The sequence below is a fragment of the Balaenoptera musculus genome, chromosome 14 (genome assembly GCF_009873245.2).
Source record: "Balaenoptera musculus isolate JJ_BM4_2016_0621 chromosome 14, mBalMus1.pri.v3, whole genome shotgun sequence".
NCBI classification, from domain to species: Eukaryota; Metazoa; Chordata; class Mammalia; order Artiodactyla; family Balaenopteridae; genus Balaenoptera; species Balaenoptera musculus.
This window is the reverse complement of record NC_045798.1, coordinates 28,914,900-28,933,658: the sequence shown is the minus strand read 5'-3', so window position 1 is coordinate 28,933,658 and position 18,759 is coordinate 28,914,900. Positions and strand designations below refer to the sequence as shown.

The following is an 18,759-nucleotide window of genomic DNA, read 5'->3' as shown; positions in this document are numbered from 1 at the left end:
GCCTGCCGGCTCCCCGCGGCGCCGCCCCTGCCACCGCCCCTCCACGCAGGCCCTGCCGCGCGCCGTCTCGGCAGGCGATTGGACGGGCACCTCAGGACCCCGCGCCGGGGGCCTCGAAGGACCCCGAGCCGAAGGCCTCGTAGGACCCCGCGCGCCGCCTGCCCGTACTTCCGGCCGCAGGCTCTTCCCGCTGTAGCAGCCGGCCAGACCATGTTCGTCCCCTGCGGGGACTCGGTCCCCGACCTCTCGGGGTGCACGCTCCTGATGGTGAGTCCGGCCCCGGGGGAGGGGGCGGGGTGGGGGTCCGAGCGGCGGTCCCCGGACGCGCGCGGGTCTGCGGCCCAGAGTCCTGGTGGCTGAGAGCGGAACGTGCGGGGAAGTGACCTGCGCTCAGCTGGTGTCGTGCGGGCCACTCGCTTTACCTTTCATCCTGGAAAACCTTTTCTCAGCTAGTTTGGGAGTCAGGCTCAAGCTAGGGAGTCGTTGTCATTAGCCAGGAAACTACAGACGGGTTGCTAAAGACTTTTGCTCACTCAATGAGCGTTCTATGGTGTCAAAATGTGACAAAAAGACTAGATTCTTGTCCTCAAGGAGTTTGCAGTTTAGTTTGAAACACATGTATATAAATAAGGTTAGAATGTCAAAAAAGGTACAGAAAGGCTCTAGGATTTATTGGGAGGGGGAGGGACACAAGGATCTCTTAAGAAAAGCTTCATATTTGGAATTTAAAAAACAAACAGGCAAACAAACAAAAACATAGATTCGGAGAACGGATTGGTGCTTGCCAGCAGGGGTGGATAAAATGGGTGAAGGGGGTCAAAAGTACAAACCTCTAGTCAAAAATAAGTCCTGGGATGTAACTCGAAGCGTAGATCTTAAAAAGTTCTTATCAGAAGAAAAAAGGTTTTTTTTGAGTGTGTGGCGTTGGATGCTAACTAGACCTGTTGAGGTGATCATATTGCAGTATGTACAGATGTCGAATCACAATGTTGTACACCTGAAATTAATATAATATTATATGTCAATTATATCTTAGTTTTTTAAAAGGATGATGGTAATAGAAAAGTTACTGTTTGATAATTGTCATCATAATAGTGCACACAAGAAATATCAATGGGGACTTCCCTGGCGGTCTAGTGGTTAGGACTTCACCCGTCCACTGCAGGGGGCACGGGTTTGATCCCTGGTTCAGGAACTAAGATCTCGCATGCTGCGTGGCCAAAAAAGAAAAAAAAAAGTCAATGAATGCTTAAATTAGCATGTAATAGTGTACTGAGGAAGGAAATTTGACTTCATTTCAAAGTATCTTCCTGAAAAACATTTATTAATCACAAAAGAGAAAAAGTGTTTTTGCAGGAGATACCTGGCAAAAAAAAAAAAAAAAGAAAAAGAAGAATGTCATAGAGAAAGTAATGTCCAAAAGATACTAGTGGTACCCTTGACAGTGGAGTGGTGAAGAGGGAAGCCATGTTGGGTTGAAGAAATGGAAGATTCATTCCATTGGGGTATTCAGTAAGTGTTCAATCAGTAGTCTGAAAGGTGGAGCTAATGAAGGGGGTCAGAATCTAGCTGTGATTCACCTGAGCGTAAGCGTGTAGTACCAGTGCTGTGACTGTTGTCTTCTGACTAAACTTTTTAAAGTGCTGCTAATTTAGTTGACTTAATGAATATATTATTTTACTGTTTCAGCCAGCAGTATCTGTTGGAAATGTTGGCCAGCTTGCAATAGATCTGATTATTTCTACACTGAACATGTGTAAGATTGGTTACTTCTATACCGATTGTCTTGTGCCGATGGTTGGAAACAATCCATATGCAACTGCAGAAGAAAATTCAACAGAACTCAGTATAAATGCTGAAGGTGTGTTATATTCTCCTACAAGGTAGAGTTGTTTTAAATCAGAACCAGACCCTCCCAGTATGTCCTGCAGCACCTGACACCGGCTCTGTGCAGAGTTCAGGGCACTGTGTTTTCTTCTCCTGTGTACACCCTGGTTTAGGCCTTAGCCTTTCCTAAATGGCAGCTCCCTTGAGAGATGTGGTTGTATTTGTATTCTTGGATGGAATTTGAGATACCTATTTGTTTAACGTGGGGTTTTTCCCCTTTTATCCTCAGTTTTATTTTCTCTCCTTACTGGCGTGGGTAAGCATCACTAATACCAGGGAGAGAGAATTCCACTGGGCTCAGTCCCGTATGTTTAATACACGCTACCTCACACAGGCCTCTGCCATCCTGTCACATTGTTGTAGAATCCATCGTAACACTGACGAGGCTCAGAGAGGCCGACTTTCCTAACACTGCAGTAGGTGTAGGCTCTTCCCACGCCGTATGTCTCCACAGTTCCTCGTTGGACTGTCACACTGGGTTAGTTGGGGCACACAGTTTACAGCCCCCGACCACTGTGTTCATGATGAGACTGCCCCTCGGGAGGAGAGGAAAACAAAGGAGCCTCCAGTTACCTTGCGTGATGGGCAGCTGCTGCCTTGGCTGCTCAGTCTTCGGTTTACCAGTTTAAGGTAGAAGCCAAAGGTGACAGAGGAGCATGAAAGACCGTAGGTGGACCGAGAAACAAGTGAGGAAGCATTTTGGGTTTTGTCAGTCTTACTAACCATGTCATTAGCTTGCAGTAATGAAATACACTTTAGAAAGATGGTTTTGTTAACACTAGATAATTTCAATTATTGCCTTGAAGGACAAAGGACTATAAATAGTAGAACTAGAATTTTTATATTTAGGCTAATGATAACAACTGTCATTTGTTGAGTATCTCCTCTGAGCTGAACACTGTGCATTTACATGTGTTAATTCACTTAATGCTCACAACTACTCCATGGGTGGTTTTATAGATCAGGGAACCAGTGCACAGAGAAGTTATGGTCCCATGATTAATCGAGGCAGCCTGACCCAGAGACCTGCCTCCCCGTCACCTGCTAATGCACTTTCGCTCCAGCGGAAGACCCACTGGCTTTCCTCTGACACAAACTGGCAGCAGGTCCATTGGGTACAGTTCTTTAATCCACTTTTTTATTTTTTAAGATGAGGTGTCTTTTTGAAATAAATTATAGACATCACAACATTCCACCCCTAAATATGTAAGTATGCACCTCTTATAGTACATTTTCTTACATAGCTAAAACACCATTGCATTTAACAAAATTAGCAATATCTTCCTATACCCTATCCATATTCAGAGAGGCCCAGTTTACCCAAAACTGTCCTTTAGTTTGTCCAGACCAGGCCATAGTACTTCTGATTATCGTGCCTTTGAAATCTCTTACCCTACATAATCTCTTTCCCTTCTTTGCAAAACTGACTTATTGAAGGAAAAAACTAGACACACTGTCCTATAGAATGTCCCACCTTCTACGTTTGTCTGATTGCTTCCTGTGGTGTCATTTGCCATGTTCCTCTAGTTTCTGTATTTTCTGAAACTGGAGTTAAGAATAAAGGCTTGATTATTTAAAAGCTAAATATGTTTGGCCAGAATATGTGAAAGGCGATGTTACATCACCTGACAAGAAAAAGGATCTGGAAAACAGGGTCTTAACAACAAAAAAAGACCTTTGTGATACACTGGTGGAGAACACAAGTGTTGCTGTTGTAGAAAGTGGTACATCTTATATTTTAAAGCTCAGCCTTCCCTTTTCCCTAATTCCTAGACCTCCTTCTCTAGACCCCTTTGCCCCACACATACCTGGTGGTCAGCAGACTCGCTGATGCAGCACAGTCCCGGCCACCCCATGTACACCAGTCCAACGAGACAACCCCGAAAAGACCTGTATAACAGGAGAGACGTGATCCACCAAAGGCTGTGCCCAAGTCTAGGGTAATTTGTAATCTTTTTACAGTAACTGAAAGCTTACCCCTTGGCACAGTGGCCTAATCACGTGTCCTCAGGCACTCTGTATTTTGTCCTTGGGTCATTTCGGAGCTTCTCATTCTTGGAGGTGAAGTTGGGCGGGACCTCTTAAGCATCAGTAAAGTGGGCCCCTTGTAGAATCTGATGAAAATTGTGGATCCTTTCTGCAGAAAAAATTCACACACGTTGACTCACAAAAATTTTTGCATGTTATTTCAGGTCTTTCAAAAACTCCTAAAGAACACAAATGTACCTATTGCAGGTATTTTATTACACAGCTAACATTTGCCGCATTTTATTCTTCCTTCTTCTAATGCCAATGACTGTTGCTGTTCTCTAGAGAAAAGAGGGAAGAATATCAGAAACCAAAAACGGTCTTAAGAATGATGTCATTTGTCATAGTGCTAGAAATTTCCAGGGGAATACTTCTTTGGTTTTACAGTCAAAGAAGAGAAATAATTTTATTTATTTATTTATTTATTTATTTATTTATTTATGGCTGTGTTGGGTCTTCGTTTCTGTGCGAGGGCTTTCTCTAGTTGTGGCAAGCGGGGGCCACTCTTCATCGCGGTGCGTCGGCCTCTCACTATCGCGGCCTCTCTTGTTGCGGAGCACAGGCTCCAGACGCGCAGGCTCAGTTATTGTGGCTCACGGGCCCAGTTGCTCCGCGGCATGTGGGATCCTCCCAGACCAGGGCTTGAACCCGTGTCCCCTGCATTGGCAGGCAGATTCTCAACCACTGCACCACCAGGGAAGCCCCAGAGAAATAATTTTTGATAATTTTCTTACAGTTAACGTTTCAGCGCTGAATGTATTCCGTAGAATAAAGCCCACAGGTGAATTCTGAGGTATTAAAGTGTTTTGTTTTAACTAAATGATATAGTGCATATGTTCTATATTTTAACTATCAAAAACATTTAGATACAGAAGTTCTCCTAGTGCAGCTTTTTATCATTATAACTTCACTTGTATGACTCCTTCAATTTAACTATCATTTGGTTTCATTTTCTTGGACTTGCAGTGTATGCATCGCCTTCAAAGAAACTAGTGGCTCTTCAGTTAAGATCCATTTTTATTAAGGTTAGTACATTATTTTTGCCTTCTTAAGTTTATTAAAGTGCAATATAATGAGAAAATACTGAGTCATTATCATTAAGACTCAAAAATCATTTCTTTGTTTATGTTTATACAGTTAAGCAAGGTTTGATTCTATAGAGAAATACTCATAAAATTTCGGAGCTGTTAGTATTATTTCATTAATATATTGAAAGGAATTGGGACCTATAGCTTGGGTCTTACATATTCCCGATTCAGGTAACATTGGTGAAAAACTTTAAGCATATAAATATTACAGGTTTACTCTATTTGAGTTACATTTCAAATCAGTGGCATCTACATAAAAATTATATATATATGAAAATATTTTCTGAATCCAACTTCTTTCGTCTTCCGCTGCCACCGCTCCAGTCCAGCCACCACCTCCCTCACGCCCCGATTCTGCTTCTGCACCACCCGCCCACAGACAGTTCCACCCATGATCCTTTAAATCTCAATCAAAGCACGTCACTTCTGCCTTCCAAACCCGCCAGTAGCTTCCCATCTCAAAGCGAGTTCACAGCCCTCACCACGGCCCGACAGACCCTACATTTCTGACGTGGCAGCCACTAGACACATGTAGCTATTTAAATTTTGACTCATTCATTAAAAGTAAGTAAAATTTAAAATTCAGTTCCTCTGTCCCAGTAGCCACATTGCAAGTTCTCCACAGCCATGCGTGGCGAGCAGCTGCCGTAAAGAGCATTTGGTTACCATGGAACATCTGCGGGACAGCTCTGTCCCTGGCCCCACGTCCAGCTGTCCTGCGTGCCTGTCCCCTGCTCCCCCTCTTGCTTGCCCTGCTCCAGCCACACTGGCCACCCTGTGCTGTTCAAACACATTAAGCTCATCCTGTCTCAGTCTTCACAGTAGTTTCTCTGCCTGGACCACTTTTCCACTGGACACCTGAAAGCTCACTTCCTTTAGTCTTTGCTTAACTGTCCCTCATCAGAAAGGCCTCCCCCCAGCACCCTTTCTCTCATCTTATCCTGAGCTAGTTTTCTTCATGACTCCTCACTTCCCACCTCTGATAGAAAGGAAGTTCCCTGAGAAAAGTGACAAGGTGTCATTCACTGCTGTATCCTCGGCTTCTAGACAGAGCCTTGGTGTAGAGTGGATTGAGGTACCACCTGTTCAGGGGGGCAGAAAGGTCTCCCCTTCCCGGGGGCCCCTCCACACCCCCACAGTCACCATGTTGTAGGAGCGGGATCTCACGGGTGCACTTCTTCATGTCTGGCCTCCTTAACTCCACATTCTGTCTACGAGGTGCTTCCACATTGTTGCAGGTAGAGGTAGTTACTTCCTTCTCACCTCTGTGCGTGAATCTGTTGTGTAAATAAACCATGATTTACCCATATTGTTGATGGAGCATTTGATATTTTTCCAGTTTGAGGGTATCATGAATGGAGCTATGGTTATTTTAATATTTATCACTCTTTGCTTAGTTAACAATATCACACACAAAGTTTGGCAGTGAGAGTTGCTAGCATTTTTGCATTGTGCCACGTGGCTTTTTTGTTCTCTTTCTAATATCAGTGTAAGTTCGAGAAGTAAGATGGACAATTCAGACACTTCTAAATGAAATTTTTAAAAAATTATTTATTTATTTATTGGCTGTGTTGGGTCTTCGTTGCTGCATGTGGGCTTTCTCTAGTTGTGGCAAGCAGGGGCTACTCTTGGTTGCGGTGCACAGGCTTTGGGCGGGGGCTGCTTGGCTTCTCATTGCAGTGGCTTCTCGTTGCAGAGCGCAGGCTCTAGGTGCGCGGGCTTTGGTAGTTGCAGCACACAGGCTCAGTAGTTGTGGTTTGTGGGCTCTAGAGCACAGGCTCAGTAGTTGTGGCGCACGGGCTTAGTTGCTCCATGGCATGTGGGATCTTCCCGGACCAGGGCTCGAATCCATGTCCCCTGCATTGGCAGGCAGATTCTTAACCACTGCGCCACCAGGGAAGTCCCTGAAATTGTTGATGTAAATAAAGAGTGATTTCAAAGTAGCAAACATTTATTGAGCATAGATTCTTTGCACCAATAATACTCTAAATACTTCAAGCATGTTGCTCTACCCAGTCCTCACAACAATCCTAGGAGGCAGATGCTAATTATCTTCATTTTACAAGTGAGAAATCGGAAACACAGAAGCTCAGACAGCTTGCCCAAGCCGTGTGGTCCATGGGTGAAGCCAGCATTCTAGACCCGGCAGCCTGGCTCTGGAGCTGGCCTCTCTTAACCACGACACAAACTGCCCTTCTGTTTTTAAAAGGTAGCCATTTCTTACCTGCATTTTAAATTTTATTGAATAATTATTTTATTAACAGCCTCTGAAAAGAGTTTCCATAAAGTGGGTTTTCCCCCAAATTTTATGACCCAGATCCCAGATTAGTCACCTGTTCACATCTTGCCACACCTGCTTGATTCTCTTTGCGCAAGTACACGCAGTTTCCTCCTGCCAAACAGTCCAAAAGGAGGCTGCTGACATCATGTTGCTCACTCCATACAAGAACGAGACTCTTCTTCACACGCAACTTCACAACCACAACACTGCCACACACCTAGAAAGTCAGCATTCAGTGAATTATTAAGTACTAGCATTTGGCATATTCACATTCCCCAGTTGTTCCCCAGATATCCTTCAATTCTGGATCCAGGCAAGGTTTGTGTGTTGCCTTAGGCTGTTACAGCTTTTCAGCTGGTGTTCAGTGTAGAACTGCCCTCCTCTTTCTGTGATTCACAATATTGACTCCTCTGAGGGACCCAGGCGAGATATTCAGCCTTCTGGATTCACCTAACTGTTTCTTTCTGATCAGATTTGGGGCAGAAATTTCTGGCAAGAACGTCTCATAGATAACCACGTGGTGGTTTTTGAGTCACAATAGATCACTGAAGTACAGAACCGGGAAATTGAAATCTAGATTCCTCACGCTTAGCTTATCTCTAGTTGTAAAGATAAAATAAATAGTCATTGAGGGGTGCCTTCAAGATGGTGGAGGAGTAAGACGTGATGATCACCTTCCTCCCCACAAATACATCAAAACTACATCTACATGTGGAACAACTCCTACAGAACACCTACTGAATGCTGGCAGAAGACCTCAGACTTCCCAAAAGGCAAGAAACTGCCGATGTACCTGGGTAGGGCAAAAGAAAAAAGGAAAAACAGAGACAAAAGAATAGGGACGGGACCTGCACCTCTGGGAGGGAGCTGTGAAGGAGGAAAAGTTTCCACACACTAGGAAGCCCCTTCACTGGCGGAGACGGAGGGTGGCTGGGGGGAAGCTTTGGAGCCACAGAGGAGAGCGCAGCAACAGGGGTGCAGAGGGCAAAGTGGAGAGATTCCCGCACTGAGGATCAGTGCCATCCAGCACTCACCAGCCCGAGAGGCTTGTCTGCTCACCCACTGGGGCGTGTGGGGGCTGGGAGCTGAGGCTCGGGCATCGGAGGTCAGATCCCAGGGAGAGGACTGGGGTTGGCTGCGTGAAGACAGCCTGAAGGGGGCTAGTGTGCCACAGCTAACAGGGAGGGAGTCTGGGGAAAACTCTGGACCTGCCTAAGATGCAGGAGACCATTGTTTTGGGATGCACAAGGAGAGGGGATTCAGAGCACCACCTAAACGACCTCCAGAGACGGGCATGAGCCGCAGCTATCAGTGCGGACTCCAGAGACAAGCATGAGATGCTAAGGCTGCTACTGCAGCCACCAAGAAGCCTGTGTGCAAGCACAGGTCACTATCCACACCTCCCCTCCCGGGAGCCTGTGCGGCCCACCACTGCCAGGGTCCTGTGATCCAGGGACAGCTTCCCCGGGAGAACACACGGCGCGCCTCAGGCTATTGCAACATCACGCCAGCCTCTACCACCACAGGCTCGCCCCACATTCCATACCCCTCCCTCCCCCTGGCTTGAGTGAGCCAGAACCCCCTAAGCAGCCACTTCTTTTACCCTGTCCTGTCTGGGTGGGGAAGAGATGCCCTCACGCGACCTACACGCAGAAGCAGGGCCAAATCCAAAGCTGAACCCCAGGAGCTGTGTGAACAAAGTAGAGAAAGGCAAATCTCTCCCAGCAGCCTCAGGAGCAGTGGATTAAATCTCCACAGTCAACTTGATGTACCCTGCATCTCTGGAATACCTGAATAGAAAATTGAGGCGGTGGACTTTGGTAGCAACTGTAGACTTGGGGTTTGCTTTCTGCATCTAATTTTTTTCTGGTTTTATGTTTATCTTAGTTTAGTATTTAGAGCTTATTAACATTGGTAGATTTGTTTATTGATTTGGTTGCTCTCTTCCTTTTTTAATTTTTATATATATATATATATTTTTTTTTTTTTCCTTTTTCTCTTTTTGTGAGTGTGTATGTGTATGCTTCGTTGTGTGATTTTGTCTGTATAGCTTTGCTTTTGCCATTTGTCCTAGGGTTCTGACTGAGCGTTTTTTGGTTTGGGGTTTTTTTTTTAGTATAGTTTTTAGCACTTGTTATCATTGGTGGATTTGTTTTTTGGTTTGGTTGCTCATGAGAGATTACTACAAGCACCTATATGCCAATAAAAGGAACAACCTGGAAGAAATGGACAAATTCTTAGACAAGCACAACCTTCCGAGACTGAACCAGGAAGAAATAGAAGATATAAACAGACCAATTACAAGCACTGAAATTGAAACTGTCATTAAATATCTTCCAACAAAAGCCCAGGACCAGATGGCTTCACAGGCGAATTCTATCAAACATTTACAGAAGAGCTAACATCTATCCTTTGCAAACTCTTCCAAAATATAGCAGAGGGAGGAACACTCCCAAACTCATTCTATGAGGCCACCATCACCCTGATACCAAAACCAGACAAAGATGCCACAAAAAAAGAAAGCTACAGGCCAATATCACTGATGAACATAGGTGCAAAAGTCCTGAACAAAATACTAGCAAACAGAATCCAACAGCACATTAAAAGGATCATACACCATGATCAAGTGGGGTTTATCCCAGGAATGCAAGGATTCTTCAATATATGCAAATCAATCAATGTGATACACCATGTTAACAAATTGAAGGAGAAAAACCATATAATCATCTCATTAGATGCAGAAATGGTTTCAACAAAATTCAACACCCATTTATGATAAAAACCCTCCAGAAAGTAGGCATAGAGGGAACTTACCTCAACATAATAAAGGCCATATATGACAAACCCACAGCCAACATTGTTCTCAATGGTGAAAAACTGAAACCATTTCCACTAAGATCAGGAACAAAACAAGGTTGCCCACTCTCACCACTATTATTAAACATAGTTTTGGAAGTTTTAGCCACAGCAATCAGAGAAGAAAAAGAAAAAGAAGGAATCCAAATCAGAAAAGAAGAAGTAAAACTGTCACTGTTTGCAGATGACATACTATACAAAGAGAATCCTAAAGATGCTACCAGAAAACTACTAGAGCTAATCAATGAATTTGGTAAAGTAGCAGGATACAAAATTAATGCATAGAAATCTCTTGCATTCCTATACACTAATGATGAAAAATCTGAAAGAGAAATTAAGGAAACACTCCCATTTACCACTGCAACAAAAAGAATGAAATACCTAGGAATAAACCTACCTAAGGAGACAAAAGACCTATATGCAGAAAACTGTAAGACACCGATGAAAGAAATTAAAGATGATACACACAGATGGAGAGATATACCATGTTCTTGGATTGGAAGAATCGACATTGTGAAAATGACTCTACTACCCAAAGCAATCTACAGATTCAGTGCAATCCCTATCAAACTACCAATGGCATTTTTCACAGAACTAGAACAAAAAATTTCACAATTTGTGTGGAAACACAAAAGACCCCGAATAGCCAAAGCAATCTTGAGAAAGAAAAATGGAGCTGGAGGAATCAGGCTCCCTGACTTCAGACTATACTAGAAAGCTACAGTAATCAAAACAGTATGGTACTGGCACAAAAACAGAAATATAGATCAATGGAACAGGATAGAGAGCCCAGAGATAAACCCCTGCACCTATGGTCACCTTATCTTTGATAAAGGAGGCAAGAATGTACAGTGAACAGCCTCTTCAGTAAGTGGTGCTGGGAAAACTGGACAGCTACATGTAAAAGAATGAAATTAGCACACTCCCTAACACCATACACAAAAGTAAACTCAAAATAGGTTAAAGACCTAAATGTAAGGCCAGACACTATAAAACCCTTAGAGGAAAACATAGGCAGAACACTCCATGACATAAATCACAACAAGATCCTTTTTGACCCACCTCCTGGAGAAAGGGAAATAAAAACAAAAATAAACAAATGGGACCTAATGAAACAAAAGCTTTTGCACAGCAAAGGAAACCATAAACAAGATGAAAAGACAACCTTCAGAATGGGAGAAAATATTTGCAAACGAAGCAACTGACAAAGGATTAATCTCCAAAATATACAAGCAGCTCATGCAGCTCAATATCAGAAAAACAATCCAATCCAAAAATGGGCAGAAGACCTAAATAGACATTTCTCCAAAGAAGATATACAGATTGCCAACAAACACATGAAAGGATGCTCAACATCACTAATCGTTTAGAGAAATGCAAATCAAAACTACAATGAGGTATCACCTCACACCGGTCAGAATGGCCATCATCAAAAAATCTACAAACAATAAATGCTGGAGAGGGTGTGGAGAAAAGGGAACCCTCTTGCACTGTTGGTGGGAATGTAAATTGATACAGCCGCTATGGAGAACAGTATGGAGGTTCCTTAAAAAACTAAAAATAGAACTACCGTATGACCCAGCAATCCTACTATATATATATGTATATATATATATATACACACACACACACACACACACACACACACATACCCCGAGAAAACCATAATTCAAAAAGAGTCATGTGCCACAATGTTCATTGCACCTCTATTTTCAATAGCCAGGACTTGGAAGCAACCTAAGTGTCCATTGACAGATGAGTGGATGAAGAAGATGTGGCACATATATACAATGGAATATTACTCAGCCATAAAAAGAAACAAAATTGAGTCATTTGTAGTAAGGTGGATGGACCTAGAGTCTGTTATACAGAGTGAAGTAAGTCAGAAAGAGAAAAACAAATACCGTATGCTAACACATATATATAGAATCTAAAAAAACAAAAAAAAATGGTCACGAAGAACCTAGGGGCAAGACGGGAATAAAGATGAAGACCTATTTGAGAATGGACTTGAGGATACGGGGAGGGGGAAGGGTAAGCTGGGACAAAGTGAGAGAGTGGCATGGACATATATACACTACCAAATGTAAAGTAGATAGCTAGTGGGAAGCAGCCACATAGCACAGGGAGATCAGCTCGGTGCTTTGTGACCACCCTGAGGTGTGGGATAGGGAGGGTGGGAGGGAGACGCAAGAGGGAGGAGATATGGGGATGTATGTATATGTATAGCTGATTCACTTTGTTATACAGCAGAAACTAACACACCATTGTAAAGCAATTCTACTCCAATAAAGATGTTAAAAAATAAAAATAAAAAAATAGTCATTGCTCCTCATTTTTCACCTTCAGTCTAAGGACAGTAAGTGGATATAAAAATAATTCTAATTTTAGTATATATAAACTATATATCATCACATAACGTGGGTGAAATACTGTATAGACTACTCTTATTATAACTCTAGGATCTAACTTTTCTATTTTTGTTTTATTCTTTCAATGGTATACAAAGTATAAATCAAAGTCATTCTGTGAGAAACTGCTTTCCTGGGTGAAAAGCAGCAACTGTGCCAAAGTTGTTGTTCTTTCAAGCAGCCACTCGTATCACCGTAATGACCTCCAGCTCCGCAGGTATGTCTGTGTCTTTGGGAAAGTATTTTGCTATGATTTATACAGTTATTAGGATGATTTCTCTATTAAAAGGTTAAAATATAATTTTAAAGCCATGTATATCCTTTCCTGTCCTCCCTGGAATTTAGAAAGAAGGAGGTAAAGAACATGAGCTAGGAGGAGTAGAGGTGGGGGGCCCTTGACATTCCCAGGGCTATGGCACTGGGATCCTAGGGTAAAGGCGGGAATGGTTCTGGAGCTGTGCTCTGCTCTGTGGTATCACGTGCCTGGCAGCACTGCAAACCTCAGCTGATGAAGAGCAAGGAGAAAGGGTACCTGATGTTTATTGGTTGATCGTTTTTCAAAGACTGGATTGATGTTTCTATTTATTTCCATAATTCAACCATTTGTATTTGCAGAACTCCAGTTGCCTTTAAGTATAGCTCCCAGGCATGTCAGATTGAATTCTTAAATAGAAGACAAAGTATCCAAGACTTAGAAATCTAAACTAGTTTATTGCATTATCATTTCTTCACCTGTAAAATTCTGATGAAGAAATTATTAGCCAAGAGTAACCTTTCAAGACTAGACTTAGTTTCTGGGACTCTCACAGTGGGCCTGGTGGGAGCGTGGCTGTGGGCATCTTCACGCTGGCCTGGCCTTGGGTTAAGTTTTCCTGTCTCTACGCTCTCCCCTAAATTTGTAAATAGCAAGTCAGCGCAATATTTTTACATGTTGCTCTTCCATAGACTGCTGAAACGCGTGTTTTGCTTTGTGCAGAATATATGGAGAACAAGATAATTTTTGCTAAAAGAACTGTTAATTGTCTTAATGTACGTGTTTGTGAGTTTTTAGTTAATTATATGATTGTTTCCAGTACTCCCTTCAGGTACCTGCTTACACCTTCCATGCAAAAAAGTGTTCAGAATAAAATACAGAGCCTTAACTGGGAAGAAATGGAAAAAAGCCCATGCATTCCTGAAATAGACGATTCTGAGTTTTGTGTCCGTATTCCTGGAGGAGGTATCACAAAAACACTCTATGACGAAGGGTGAGCTTACCTGTATATTTGCTGCCCATCTTATCTGAAAATGGAAGTAAGATAACTGGGATAGTGTTTGGAGTACTTACTGGAACTCTGAAAATGTCTTCTTTAAATAGGTACCGTGTTACATTCAGGGGAAAGATTGAAATGTGGTTATAGAATTGGTTCCTGAAAAGCTGTATTTAATGCCTTATTATGTGTGTCATGTTAGGGGTCCTGATACATATTCTGTGCAACCTGTGCAGTCAGTCCTCTTTGCAGTGGTGGTGGTGGTGAGATGTACATAACATTAAACTAACCATTTTTAAGTATACAATTAAGTGACATTCAGTACATTCATTGTTATGTACCCATCACCACCATCCACTTTCAGAACTTTGTCATCATTCTAAATAGAAGGTCTGTACTCATTAAATAACTCCTGTTTTATACCTGAAAATCTATGCTCTTATTAAAACCATCATTTCCTTCAACTTTTCTTTTTTTCCTAGCCTGTCTTCCATTCGTGTTTTCACTTCTTTCCCTGTCTAGCTTATGCTCTTTAGTATAATATATTATTTCACCTCTTCTCTTACCATAGCCTAGAAGCCCTGGCCACCTGGTTATTCTCCACACCTGCCCTGCAAACCACCAGCTTTGAATCATTCTCTCGCTCCATTCAGGCCACATCACCTGTGGCCTGCACTTCTGTCAGACCATAGACTGAGGGGCTTAAACAACAGAAATGTATTTGCTCACAGCTCTGGAGGCTGGAGGTCAGGGTGCCGGCCTGGTCGGGTTCTGGGGAGGGCCCTCTTCCTGGCCTGCAGACGGCCACCTTCTGGCTGTGTCATCACGCAGCAGAGAGAGAGCTTCTTCTCTCCTTGTAAGGCCATGGTCCCATCGGATTAGGGCCCCCTCCTGTGACCTTTCACTGAATTACCTCCTAAACCTCCTGCCTCCAGATGCAGTCACCTGTGGGTGAGGCTTCCACTTGTAGGTTCTGGAGGGACACAGTCCAGGCCACAGCAGCTGCTGTCAGGGTCTCTTGATCGATCCCCTACTGCCTCATTCTGACCTGCCCTGACCACCTCAGCAGCAATGCTGGAATTAACTTTCTAAAATGCAAAACTGATCACAAGACTCCCTGAGTAAAAATCCATCAGCAGTTTTACTTGCCTTTTGTGGAATCTGGTTCATCCTCCGCAATGTGCCATCCAGGGCCCTCATGGCCCCTCTGGCCTGGCCCCCCAGGTGCGCTCTGCACAGATGCCTCCTGGCCCTCATGGTGTCCCCAGAGCTGTCTCATTCTTCCTTGCTTTTGTTCCGTCTCCTTTTCTCCTCTTGTCTCCTTTGCAACAACCTGCCCGGTTTGCCCGAGTCGGCCCCACATCGCTTCCTGTATGTCCTTGCTGGTCTCGCCCTTCTCTGCGGGGGGAGGGGGATTCTGCTCTCTTCGCGCTCCCCCCGCACTCTGCCCCTTCAAAGTGACTTCTTGCTTCTTTGCAAGTCAGTCTCCTATCTTTGCTTCTGACCGTGTCAGAGTAGCTGATAGCAGACTTGCCCTCCTGCCATAAACAGTTAGAAACTGGACAACATTAATGAAACAACTGTTCATCAGACATTGGACACCATGCAGCACACAGCTGTGAAGCCTGGGAGAAAGCAGTAGAGTCCTGCTATTGCCCCAGCTTCCTGCTGGACTGCAGCATGGGGTGGGGGGACCCAGGCAGAGCGCAACCATCTTGCTGAGTCGAGGGGACTGGAGACCAGAGTTGGGGTGGCTGACATAGCTGGAGAGTGTGAGGCAGAGAACCAGAGGGGGACAACTGCTAGGGGAAGAGCTCTGGGGCCTGCCTGAGCCCTTCTCAACCCTGAGCTCACAAGTATAGGGTGAAATCGTGAGGGCAGAGAACAACCTCTGGGCAGCGGTTAACTTTGCCCACAAAGTTAGCAACAGTAGACAAAATACTGTGAAAGACACGTCCCTCATAGAACATTTGGAAAATGTAGAATAGTCAAAAGAAACAATATTTTAAATACTCAGTTCTGTCACCCAGAAGAAACTACCACTACTAATATATTGGTCTGTTTTCTGTTTTGAATTAAATTCTGTTTTGAATTAAACATTTTGAACTAAATGTTTGTATCTGCAAGATACTGCAACTCTACCATCGGTAGCTTTAAAATTCATGCTATTTACAGATATTTCTCACAAAATTGATGTTGTTTTAATTTTCCAGCACGGATCTTGGTGTGGGGCAGGAACATTCATGTGCCCAGGGTGGGTGTTACATGGTTCCTAGTTTTGTCCCTACAAATAGAAGATAAATAAGTGATCTTGTGATGTGGCATCTCCTTGCCTAAAACCTGGCAGATTATCTCAGCTATAAAAACAGGCACACTGGAATCATCATCTTGTATCAGTAGAAGAATACCTAATTATTCTTTTTAATTGTTGTAGCTGTTCTAAAGAAATCCCAATGGTGATTCTGCTGAAATTCGTTTCGGAAGGAGACAATATCCCAGATGCGTTAGGTCTTGTTGAATATCTTAATGAATGGCTTCAGATAATCAAACCATGTGTAAGTTTCACTAAAGCTTAAGTCTCTGATTTCTCTGGTTATGTATTCATAAACTTGCATTTTTACATTATATAAGTAGACCAAATAAGTGAAAGTTTATGTTAAATTTAGACATCTTGATATAAAATTTAAGTTAGCTGAACTTTTCAAAAGAAGACAGCTAAGCAACCTGTTGTCTACAGTTGTTTCAATAAGGCTTATTTTCAAAAAAAAGGAAAATCTTAAGTACTTCATTGTATTCATTCTTAGTGTTGCATTAATTATACCAGGCAGCTTTTTATAAGGATAAGCAAGTCCTCTTTGGAATTCAGGTTTTTCTTTTTTTTTTTTTTAAGCAAAAGGTATAGCTTTGTGAGTAATACTTTAGCTATTGAATATGCATTATAATTAAAATACTTTTCTCTATTATGAAATAAGAGCATGACATCCAGGGAAATCAGTTAGCCTTTAGGCATAACAGAAGTAACCTAAGCCTACTTTACATGGTGGGTGACTGTCTTTTTAATTCATGCTTTTTTGAAGAAAAAATTGATAAAAATCACACAGCATTGATTTTTTTTTTTTTAACCACTATTTCTTTTGAATTTGATTTTGCTCCATGGACTCTATTTATAGCCTTTCTGGTTTGTATCTTTATGGTTTGGAAATTGAGGAAATTTATCTTCAGCTGATATAAAGACACAGAAATGTATTACTTTGTTTTTCCTTACAATAAATCACAGCTAGAAGTGTCAAAACCAAAAGGAACAACAACAACAAAGGGAGAGTTTTGTAATACGTGTTAAAAGGAGATTTAGTGATAAAAAAATCACTAAATATTGATTAAAAATATTGTAAAGTTGAGGGATTACAATATTTTGTTCTTCAGTTGCAGTGTGATGACCCCTCAGCATCTGCCTTGCCATGGAAAATGCCAAGTTCCTGGAGGTTACTCTTTGGCAGTGGTCTTCCCCCTGCACTTTTCTGATCCGTTTTCAGTTTTATACCTTATGATGTCCCAAGACACTTACTACCAACGCAACTGTTAAACAACTATATAAAAAGAATGTATTAGGAAATCTTTACTTTTCACAGAAAAATCTCAAAGAAAAATGGATTAACCAAAGTTTGTTTTTGCCATGCTTTTCATCATATACAACAAATGTAAATTTTGTGCAATAAAGTGTTTCCTAAGTAATTTTATCTGAATGTGTGTTTTTTTTTTTAACTCAGACTTCTATATTAGTTTCTTATGTCTGCTGTAACAAATTACCACAAACTTAGTGGTTTAAGACAAAATAAATCTATTATCTTAGAATTCTGGAAGTCAGAATTCCAGAATAGGTCTCACTGGGCGAAGTCAAGGTGCTGGCAGGGCTGCGTTTTCTCTGGAGAGTCTTGGAAAGAATCCGTTTCCTACCCCTTTCCAGCTTCTAGAAGCTGCAGCATTCATTGGTTCATGGCTCCTTCCTCCATCCGGAATAATTTCCCCATCTCAAAAGAAAGAGTTTGAGTATAAGAGAAAAGGTTTTCATTTTTGAGTGCCTACTACATACCAGTCACTTTTTACCTGCTATTTTGTTGTGTTACGTCTGTGCCTTGGCTTTCTCATCTGTACAACAAGGGCTTATAATATTAAGGGGTACACCCTACTCCATAGCACTCAGTAAATGATTTATTTCTGATAAATTATTCTGGGTTCTATAGCCTGATGTGTTTCCCTTTGGGAAACTATTGTGGGGTCGGGATGTCAGCCAGATGATGGGATAGGAAGTCCCAGCCCTTGACCCAACAGAGACACCACTTACAAATCAAAATACCTTTATGGGAAGCAGAAACCAGTTAAAGAGTTCCACTTCCCCAGGCAAGTCCAGAGTTGAGAACAGCTGCACTGAAAACAGAAGAGCGGTTTCACTTTACCCACAACTGTCCCTCCCTCAAGCCAACAGCTCAACATGTTGGGAGAAAGTCACCAGCTCCAGGCTTCTGGGGGATGAAGGGGTAGGGAAGAGGGGACTGCATCCAACGGGTTGGCTTTTCGCAGGGCTGCTGGAGTGGCTGGTTTCTGCCTCGACTGACTTGGACCCCTGACGAAACTGGCAGAGTTTAGATGCCAGGGGGCCACTGAAAGCAAAGGCGGGGTGGTGGGGGGAGGAGTGGTGTGCTGCAGCCCCAGAGAGCCTGCGATGCCACAGACAGGCCAGCAACATCTCTACACAGTCCAAAGGCACCGAATTGGAGGGAAAGAGAAGAATAAAGTGTGGGTCCAACAGTCCAGCTTCTCAGAGGGCTGTTGAGGGACCAGTATCTGTCTCACCTGACTCAGGATGCTGATGGGGAGACAGCATACTTTGGATGCCCAGGGACTGCTGAGGACAAAGGGGAGAGTGGCACCTTGCTGCTGCAGCACCAGAGAACAAGCCT

The 18,759-nt window shown here is 42.9% G+C and overlaps 1 protein-coding gene across 2 annotated transcripts; it reads left to right on the top strand.

The window, feature by feature from the left end:
• Positions 1–69: 69 nt before the first annotated feature.
• Positions 70–17,538, top strand: PSMG2 (proteasome assembly chaperone 2). 2 transcript variants are annotated; one of them, XM_036823021.1, is made up of 7 exons: positions 71–267; positions 1,690–1,861; positions 4,882–4,940; positions 12,650–12,768; positions 13,625–13,798; positions 16,236–16,356; positions 17,225–17,538. In XM_036823021.1, exons 1-7 carry the CDS (start codon positions 211–213, stop codon positions 17,321–17,323), a joined length of 801 nt encoding a protein of 266 aa, XP_036678916.1. In that variant the 5' UTR covers positions 71–210; the 3' UTR covers positions 17,324–17,538. The 2 variants fall into 2 exon arrangements, with proteins under 2 accessions (XP_036678917.1, XP_036678916.1); XM_036823022.1 differs by lacking the exon at positions 13,625–13,798 and having other exon boundaries at positions 70–267.
• The last annotated feature ends 1,221 nt before the right edge of the window (positions 17,539–18,759 follow it).

Bases quoted from the DNA above. Each gene is read 5' to 3' on its own strand.
- PSMG2 (XM_036823021.1), top strand. From the start codon at position 211: ATGTTCGTCCCCTGCGGGGACTCGGTCCCCGACCTCTCGGGGTGCACG. The intron at 12,769-13,624 runs GTATGTCTGTGT...GATTGTTTCCAG, and splicing joins AATGACCTCCAGCTCCGCAG to TACTCCCTTCAGGTACCTGC. The intron at 13,799-16,235 runs GTGAGCTTACCT...TAATTGTTGTAG, and splicing joins AAAACACTCTATGACGAAGG to CTGTTCTAAAGAAATCCCAA.